This window comes from Sinocyclocheilus rhinocerous, unplaced genomic scaffold (assembly GCF_001515625.1).
Source record: "Sinocyclocheilus rhinocerous isolate Xijiao unplaced genomic scaffold, SAMN03320098_v1.1 scaffold603, whole genome shotgun sequence".
Lineage (NCBI taxonomy): Eukaryota > Metazoa > Chordata > Actinopteri > Cypriniformes > Cyprinidae > Sinocyclocheilus > Sinocyclocheilus rhinocerous.
Genome location: NW_015656630.1, coordinates 2246220 through 2256488, shown reverse-complemented (window position 1 = coordinate 2256488; position 10269 = coordinate 2246220). Strand labels below are relative to the sequence as shown.

General features: G+C 39.0%; 1 protein-coding gene across 3 annotated transcripts in view; it reads right to left on the bottom strand.

Moving 5' to 3' along the window:
• Positions 1–10269, bottom strand: part of LOC107720667 (cell adhesion molecule 2-like) — a 437719-nt gene that overhangs the window by 13876 nt on the left and 413574 nt on the right. For all 3 annotated transcript variants that reach the window (XM_016528444.1, XM_016528445.1, XM_016528446.1), the window contains 3 exons: positions 3294–3455; positions 2731–2821; positions 1561–1739 (listed from right to left, as the gene is read on the bottom strand). In XM_016528444.1, the coding sequence (XP_016383930.1) occupies positions 1561–1739; positions 2731–2821; positions 3294–3455 (432 nt within the window). The remainder of the gene's footprint in view (positions 1–1560; positions 1740–2730; positions 2822–3293; positions 3456–10269) is intronic.

The following is a 10269-nucleotide window of genomic DNA, read 5'->3' as shown; positions in this document are numbered from 1 at the left end:
CCCCCCCCCCCCGCTATTTAACAGAAATTGCTCTCATTTTAAAGTGCAGCTTATGGAACTAGAACTAGACCAGATCATGAGATTTTGGCTTTGATTTGAGTTGGGGGATTCAGAGATTTATTCAAGTGTTCAAACCTGTTCAAACAGTCTAGATACTATTGGCCTGCTCTAATATCTTATTTAAATGTCATGGCCCAATTTTAATTAAGGGTGAGATTTGAATAATAATATTGACTATACTTCTCACTCAAGTACCCCACTGACATGGCAGCCCTCTGCCTAGAATATAAAGCAATCGGCTGCATATTGAACAGATAATATTGCGTTTTCAATTGGAACAATACAAGGTGATCTGATGAAGGACAGTGACCATTATATTGCTCCAGGTTTTGCGCTAATCACTGTTGGAAGGACAGCATTATGTTTTGCCATTTAAAAAGACAGTAATGAATTCAGACATGGTGCTTTATATTTGTGACACCCAATTAGCTTTTTATTCCTACAGAGAAGGTGTCAGTTTTATAGTATCAACATCATTAAGAGCTTTGGTTCTCCTTGTTGTTATAGTGTCCTGACATTTCAATGAGCCACTGGCTGGACCCCTACACTGCACCATAAAGGCTAATTAAATCTTCTTAAGACGCCCTGTGGGAGGATACAAAAGCCGAGATAGAAGGAGAAAGTGAGAGAAAAGAAACTTCTCGAACTGAGAGGTGGAGGAAAAGTTTTCCAGCCTGGAGGGGTTTAGTGTCAAGAAGGCAGAGGCACAAGAAGCAGGGGGGCTGGAGAGACTCTTCCGCTCGATGCCCACAGTCATATCCGTTCTTAGCCTGTGAGCGTATCCGCGCAGCTGCCTCTGATGAAAGTGATGGCAGATGTGGACGCAGTGTAGCCTCTGAACCTCAGGGTGTATCGAGACCCATCATGCTTTGCTGTTATGCTAAGTGGGTGAAACTCATTCTCTTAAACCAAGTCGGAGAAGGACAGAAAAGTGGGTTGCTGCATATGTACACATTGAATTAAATTAAATTAAATTAATCCATAACTTGTATGAAGTCTACTGAAACAGTATGATTACTTTGTGTGATGAACGTATTGAAATGTAATACTTTATTCACTCTCAAATCAAACCAAAACACTGGTCAATTCGCTCATAGAAAGGCTTAAACAAATATGCTGTGCAAAATAAAGCTTGAAAGTTTGGGTTTTCATAGATTTTTTTCAGAAAACAGACAAAAACAGCTGACATTGCTGAAAATATTTTCTTTTGTGCTTTACAAAATAAATGAAGTTATACAAGTTTGTAAAAACATGAGGGTGAGTAAAGGATGACATAATTTCCCTTTTTGGCTGAATTAATCGTTTAAACTAGATCTTTTGGATTCTTCAGGCCAGCAATCCTTTCAAGGCATTTCATCTTTCAAAGGCTTTAAAATAACATGACGGTTATAAGCAGGGTTGAAACCTAAGTTTAATTAGTGATGCAGATGCTTTCCAAGAGAGCAGCAAGAACTGTGTTAGCTTTAAGAGACATGTTAATGTTATCTGTCTGTCACTCACCTTTAACAACCAGCTTATATTCAGCATGGCTGGTGCCAAGGTGATTGGTAGCTTCACAGCGGTAGGTGCCGTTGTCTGTTTTGTTCAGTGCCATGAAGGTGAGCTCTCTTCCTTCAACAATCACACGCTCCAGGTCTGGCAGCTCTCCTCCGTCTTTAGTCCAGAGTACTGGGTCTGGCCTGATGAAAAATTGATTTTTAGCTTCTAATTAAAAACATAATTCAGTTTCTTTTCAATGATGGGACACTCGCCTAAAAAGGTCATATCACATACTTTTTAAAATAATTAGATTGTATTTATTTATTTTTATTATCATTATTTCGTTTTTAAATATTCCGTTCTTCAGTAACAATCTTTGGCGCATTTGGCACAAGGATGTGCAGAGCTGTAGGTACTACAAACAGCCTGTAACAACACAAGGTTTGGCAACCTCGGTTTTGCTTCATCATTATTACATCACTGTGACTGGGTAGACTGAGTATCTGTGCCCTGAACAGGCATTGTTGACATGGATATGAGTGATAATATGTTTGCATGAATTCAGATGTATTAACATATTGGAATATTATGGAAATACAGAGTAAGCCATTTTTGCAGCTTAACTGGCCACAAACTTTTACAGTGAAAAGTTCTGAAGGGGTGTGTTTTCCTAGTACAATGGAGACTTTTCACTAAAGATTGCCTTTCCTTAATCTCAAAAGATCAAGGAAAATTGGATTCCTTATGATATGACCCCTTTAATTCTTAAATCAATGGAAAGACAACACCACAAAGTTACAGCAAAGGCTTTGAAAATGCTAAATTCACTGAAAGAGTTTTAAAGTTTTTAATTTTGGCTTAAAACTAAGCAATTTTGATTATCCAAGTTTATCAAAGATTTCTCAGCCTTTTTCTTTGGCAATATTAGAAAACACTGGCATTATTTTAGCTATAGTTGTACCAACGGCTAAGAGCTTCTTAATGTTGTTTTCCGTGAATTTATAGTTATATATTCATAGCTGTTTAATTTCAACAGAATCACGTTTATGAGTCATCACATTAATGCAAGCATGTGGTTATAAGCCGCTAGCCGCAGGCCTGCCCACAGGGCAATTTCTCCTTGGTGCAACTTTCCAAAGCTCTTTGCAAACATTATAATTCAGCGAGATGCTGATAAATGCTGATGCTTACGAGGGGTTTCCATGAGGTACACATTCCAGTTTGAGGTACTGCCCCTCCAGTGGGGCTGGTATGGAGTGTTTGATCTCTACATAGGGAGCATCTATGACAGAGACAGAGAGACGAACAAAGAACTATTGTTTCAGACAGCAGCATCCAAGCGGAGGAATGACACTCGATGGCGATCAAAAGGTAAATGATGTGATGTGTTGATCAGGCCCAAATACTCCACTGCATCTCAGTAGATTGATTAAATGTCAACACTTCAAAGAGAAACTATAACGCGTAAATTATTTTTGTCTGTAATTATTGCATAACCTTTGCATTACAACACCATATTTCAGAATTAAAAGTTGCCAAAATTACTTTTCATAGTAACTTTAATAAGTAATTGAAAACCCAATGAAACCAAAAATTAAGTCTAGCTTTTAGCTTCATTTTGATCAGTTTCTTAAAAAACAGTTCAACTCATTACTTAGTAAAATACTTCAAGCTGTTTCACATTTGTAGATTTAGGTTTATAGTAAGCAGTATAGTTTTCACCATTGTGGGATGTTGGTTTGAGTCGTACTCACAGTGGACTTCTAAAACCTGTGTTATCTCTTCATGGGTGGCAGTTAGGGCCACGTGGTCCACTCTACAAGTGTAGGCCATACCGTCATCATGCCGGTTCACCTGGAGCTGCAGGGAACTCTTCACTGTGAAGGTCTTGCCGCTGGCATTCACCTCTTTGGCACCTAAAAGAGGCAATAAGAACAGCATAACAAAGATGAAACATGTTTGTCATGTGTTTCAGAGTTTCACATAAATTACAGTCAAAGTTACAGTGAGAACTTGAAGTATTGTGAAACACAGGGGTTCAGAAAGATGCACCACTCTTTTTTAAGACTTTATCTTTCAATAGAAAACTTTAGTTGTGTGAAGACAGAGTTGAGTTGCATTCATTATTTCCACCCACTGACTCACATCACAGTGTTTGGAATGCTCTTGAATCCTGCCTCTATCTTTCCTCATATCCAAAACTGGATAAAACTGGTAAAAGTAAAACTTGAAATCTTAACTGACTCTCTCAAAGTCAAAAATATTGATCCAGTTCTTGTTTTTTTTGCATTTAACTGAGCTGAATTCACATGGCAAATGAAGCACAAGTTACTTTTTGTAATTGCGGCAGGTTAATTTCATCAGTTTACAAAGTAAATCCTCACTGAATGTTAATTAATTTAGCCTACATTTTCTTCTATAGAATTAGGGTTGATGTATAGCGTTGCACATGAGCCATTTATCAGAGTAAAACAGCTCTCCTTACTCCTCTCTGAAAACTCCATTAGTTGAACAACAGATTGTGTTTTGTTTTGTTTGTTTCAATGTGTTAATGGCTTCTGCGTTTACAGGCTTATTCTGCACACACCGCTGTTTAGTAGCACTTACAATACAAATCCAGGGCAATTAATCCACTGCATCTCAATGAGCTTAACAAATACTACAATTTCTCATCAAAAGGATATTATTGAATCTTTAAGAGTGTAAATTACTATTTGACTTTTATCAAACCATTGTTCAAACAAATGTGAGGACAACACAAAAACATCATTTTATTCTAAAAATAAAATTAAAATAAGCATGTAACGACCACAAACGGAGGAAAATAGCGGAGTAAAAGTATGATACATCACTTAAAATGTACTCAAGTAAAAGTAAAAGTACACAATTTTTAAACTACTCAAAAAAGTACAATTACTGATAAAAACTACTTAATTACTGTAACGTGAGTATTTGTAACTCGTTACTTCACACCCCTGCCAACAGCAGAATGTAAATGAGAATGTAAAATCCAGCACACTCTTTACATCGAATCACCATATTAAACACTCTTAGAAGAAACAGTTCTATCAAATTTAAAAGGGTTCTATAACTCGCATAAAATTTGGAACCTCTAGAAGTTTCCATATGCAGTCAAAGATCTACATAGAACCTTCCAAAACACAGGATCAAAACATTTTAGGGATGTTTTCTATACACCAGGATGCATAAAATACCTCATTTACATCATAATTTAATTTACTTTAAAATCTTTAAAATGTAATTTCAACTGTGTGGTTCCTAAAACACAAAGGAAAAAAGGAATAAATTAGTGCACTATGCACCATGCAAATCATGTTTTGTTGATTGAGTTTGTAGATTCAACGATAGAATCACAAACGACTTCACTCTTTCCAAAACCTTCAGACTCAGGTCCAATCGTAAGGTATGAATCCACACAGTTTTCGCCTATACGAATCATTTTATTCTTTCTCTCTTTCCATTTGCTCCCCCTCACTTTCTCTGCTCCCTGAATCACTCCTGCTATCACTGCCAAGCTGTCAATCAGCTTCCTCTGGGGGTGTCGCCACCCGCTCAGGAGCATCTGAGCATGCAGAAGATATCATTTAGAAACCTGAACACACACGCGCACACTCACACATATATACATGCAGAGAGGAAGGTACAGTTCTATGGTATTCTTCCTCTTGGGATGCTTATGGGATGCAGTCAAGAGGTTGGGGGTAAATTTTTATTCCGGATATACAACAAACAAACAAACAAACAAACAGACTGTTAGTCTGTTCACAAGAGCGTTCAGATGAAGAACACTTTGTATGGCTGCGAACGGAGCGAGAAAACTTTCATTTGAGAGTAGACAAACACTCTCAGCAATTAGTTGTGGAAGTGGAAAGTCTGTTCCACCCCATGGTTAGATCCTGTGAAGATTCCCAGCATGCCTTAGAAGTTTCTTTAGATCAACTCCAGCGCACGATACAGTTGGAACAACTCAGTAGCAAGTGGTGGTCTTCTGAAATGAAGAGGAATAGTCCCTTTGCTGTGTTTGGGATTTTTAGTAAATTCACCTTCCTGTTATTTTTAATAATTATGCGGTTTCCTAGTTGAAAGCTTATGGGACCCCATTTACTTTAAACTATCATCAAGCAAACAATATGATAACAGTCTATTTTGATCAGTATAATTCAATTTAAAGTACTTTACTGGCATGACTGTGTTTATAAAATCTGATCTTTTTTTTTTTTTTTTAATCTTTTTTTAACCTATTATTAATAGTCACTTTATTTTTATTAACAGGCAAACATAACTGGCACATAGGTGCACCTTAAATTTACCTGAGCTGCTAGTTCGCTAAAAATATCTCCCTCACAATTTCCAGTTTAGGGTTATTATTTTGTTCATTTCCACCATTTTGACCCATTTCGATTTGCAGACCAATTGTGAAAATGATAGACAGCCATTATTGCATTGACAGGGTAATCACCCAATCACACACCTTCTCTCACGTGACTTTTCCCCTTAATTTTGCCATCCCCCCTCACACTCATGCAACACTTTAGGATCTCAACGAAATGAGAACATCATCTGCTTTCTACTGATTTGATTGCCTAAATCTATTATGCCCATTCCCCTACATCATCTATTTATTCATCTACTCATCCATTCATTCAACAATCCTTCCATCCTGGAGAAAAAAAAACAGCATAACGAGGGTTCGGCAATGTCTACTTCTATTGTCCCTCTCAGTAAGTTAGTGAGTGGGTGAGAGGGGAGAGATTTGCCAGCAGACAGAATTGAAATTAAGGTCAGCATGTTTTACATTAATATTTATGAAAGCAAACCAGTAATAGAAACATTATCACAGACACACACTCACCAGTGCACACACACACAAGCTCTCATTTAATGCACACAACGTTAAAACTGTATCTAATCTTCATTACACACACATCAGCACGTGTAATTACATACATAGTTGGATGCAATTTAACGTGACTCAATTTAATGTGAAATATTGCTAATTTTCGGATTTGAGGCTGAGCGTTGCTCTCCTTCTGGAACCGGAATGCTTTCCTGGAACTCTGAGATAGCTACAGCATATGGTGAGCCCAGAGAGCAGCCGAGAACAGGAAAGAATAAAACGTGGGGTGAGATTAGCATTTCATTTCAGCTGTGAGCAGTTCTGAATTCAAATGCTGTTTTCCACCTAAAAGGAGGTATTTAGAACAACAGGAGGCACAAAGGTGTGCAGCTCATCTCCGCCGCCTCTACCCCATTTTGCAAGCCCATTAGCGAGAGAGCAAGAGGGATATAAAAAGAAAGAATGAAAAAGATAGAGAATGAGGGGGAGAGAGAGCAAAAGCATTCTTTATCCGATCACCGTGAACTACTCTCAGGCTAAACACAGTGGTCATTCCTAGTGGATGGAGGGATATTTATGTGTGTATTTGACTGAAGTTGGCTGTCGGCTGTGTGTTTGCATGGTGAGAGCTTAAATTCAAGGCAGTGGTTTTGAATTTCCTCACAAAAATTGTCAGTTTGTGTTTATTTATGCGGCATAATCTTCTGCCTGTGGTGAGAGACTCAGGAGTTTCTCCACACGTGAGTGGAGCTCTGCAGCGAGCGACTGAACGACCATCTCATCTATCTACCGCTAATCCTAATGTCCCAGAGACATGAGAAACGATAACGACAACATTATTTCAACAAACACCCCCCAGTCCCCAAGCAGGATCGCTATAAATATCAGTTACTCATACCGCACGGCCCTCCGCCATGGCTCACTGTTCAAATATCTTTCATAAATGGTCAGTGTGGGTGTCAATGTAAAAGCTCCTTCTGGTGCTGTGCAATTTTATCTCTCTAATCCACACAAACAGTCTCCCTGCTGGCAGTTATTTCACTAGGGTCAAATACGCTAGACTGAGATGGGATTTGTTGATGCGATTGTCTGAGCCTGGTTGGAATTAATGATCGTGTTCTGACACACACACACACACACACACACACACACACACAAACACACACATTGTTTGACTGCTAACAGTGTGATGATATCACCTCCTCTAGGACGCAACTGCACATTCACAGGATAAGCCGTTTTATCAGTGTTACTATGGACTCGCCACAGGTGGCAGAGACACACTGGTAGGCACAAGCCACGCCCACACCAGGTTTTGCCTGGTTTTGCCCGCCCACAATAATCTGTTAACAGCTTGGGGTGTGTTTCCCAAATCCATTGTTATCCCACTGTTGTCGCCATTCTGTTGTTATTGAAAGTTCGATGATTCTGCGGTTCCCGAAACCATACTTTCAAAGAATATTTGCAAACAGCATCGCAAATTTGTGTGGTTGGAGTTACAGCTCTTGACTTGGAGTGTCGTTTCCGGAAAGCATCGTTAGCCAACTGTGGTCAAAATTCTGATGTTACTAACATAGTTCAACGATTCTGCATTTCCCAAAACCATAGTATCGAAGAATATTTGCACACAGCATCGGAAATTTGTGTGGTTGGAACTACAGCTCTCATCTTGGGGTGTGTTTCCCAAAAGCATTGTTAGCCAACTATGGTTGCAAGTTCCTTCATTACTAACATAGTTCAACGAATAAGTGCTTCCTGAAACCATAGTTCCCAAAAACATTTGCAAACTTGTGTGTTTGGAACTATAGCTCTCGACTTGGAGTGTTGTTTCCCAAAAGCATTGTTAGCCAACTATGGTCAAAATTCTGATGTTACTAACATAGTTCAACGATTTTGCATTTCCCGAAACCATATTTTCAAAGAATATTTGCAAACAGCATTGCTGACTTGTGTGGTTGGAACTACAGCTGTGTGTTTCCCAAAAGCATTGCTAGCCAAGTAAGGTTGCAAGTTCCTTCTTTACTAACATAGTTCAAGGAATCAGTGTTTCCTGAAACCATAGTTCCAGCGAACATTGCTGTGCAGCTCTTGATGTGAGGTGCATTTCCAAAAAGCATTGTTAGCCAACTATGGTTGCAAGTTAGTAACGTTACTTACATGTAGTTCAACAATTCTGTTTCCTGAAACCATAGTTCCAAAGAACATTCGCAAACTTGTGTGTTTGGAACTATAGCCCTCAACTTGGGGTGTGATTCCCAAAAGCATTGTTAGCCAACTATGGTTACAAGTTCCTTCATTACTAACATAGTTCAACGAATCAGTGTTTCCTGAAACCAAAGTTCCAGCGAACATTCGCAAACAGCATTACAAAGTTGTGCAGTTGGAACTACAGCTCTTGACTTGAGGTGCATTTTCCAAAAGCATTGTTAGCCAACTATAGTCGCAAGTTAGTAACGTTAGTCCAATGATTCTGTGTTTTCTGAAACTATAGTTCCAAAGAACATTCACAAACGTGTGTGTTGGAAATGCAGCTCTTGACTTGGAGTGTTGATTCTCAAATACATTGTTAGCCAACTATGGTCGAAATTCTGATGTTACTAACATAGTTCAATGATTCTGTGTTTCCTGAAACTATAGTTCCAATGGTGTGACCATGTTATTACGGTTTCGAGAAACAGTCATGATTAGTATGTTAATTTCTTCAATGATGCATTGCACTACGCTGGTTAAACAACGAACGGCGCTGCCGTTCAAGAAATGCACCCCTGACCAGCAATTAAAGGGTTAGTTCACCCAAAAATGAAAATTCTGTCATTAATTACTCACCCTCAAGTCGTTTCAAACCCCTAAGACCTTCGTTCATCTTCGGAACACAAATTAAGACCATTTCAGTTGCGTTGCTGACTATGCAGGGTTAGACAGCTCTCAGATTCCATCAAAAATATCTTAATTTGTGTTCCGAAGATGAACGAAGGTCTTAGGGGTTTGAAACGACATGAGGGTGAATAATTAATGACAGAATTTTCATTTTTGGGTGAACTATCCCTTTAAAGCTCCGCCCAGAAATCAATCAAAAGCACAGTAATCTGATATTTTTAGGGCAGGATTGATGCCATCTCTGACCTTGTAATGAACCTTGTCCTAATCTCCATTAGTAAAACTGACCAACCGCCACATTTCAAACCATTTTCCAGTCTGGTACATATTGACAATAACTTCACGGTCACCCTGCATCCTATCTTGAAGTGTCTGATGTAGGCCATGTTGTGTTGATCAAATACCTCTAACAAGACAGACTTTACCATCTGAATGACCTCTCTTTCTTCACACGTTAGAGATTATCCAGCTCGTGCGCCGCTGTGAAGTTGGACTCTGATTCCCGGCCCCCGCAGCCAGGATGAAAGAAGAAGCTTAAACAGCGAGGAGCGCTGCGTGGTCAGACTCAGCGGCCGTCGTCGCTCTCCCTGCCTATCATAAGCAGTGCTAAGAACTTCTCTCTCTCTTGTTCAGCTTTGAGCTTTTATCTAGGCACCTGGGCGTTTGTTTTCACCAGCCAGGATTAAGCAGATGTTTTGTGTGTAACTTGGTTGTAGCTTGTAGGCACTGACCACTGTGAAACACAGACAAAGAGAGTTATATGAATGTAGTTTCAATTAGATGTACATTTTCTGAAGGTTTCTGAGTGGTTGTTCGCTAGGGTGTTCTGCTGGTTGCCAGGCTGTTGCTATGTGGTTGTTAAGGCAAGACACCCCAGGTAAACTGGGTAAAAAATGTAACAAATAGATATCACCACGATTTCCCAGCTGATTTTTTACATTAATTGCAAACATATTTTCAAGGGTTTTCACGAAAAAAAAAATGTTATAATATCA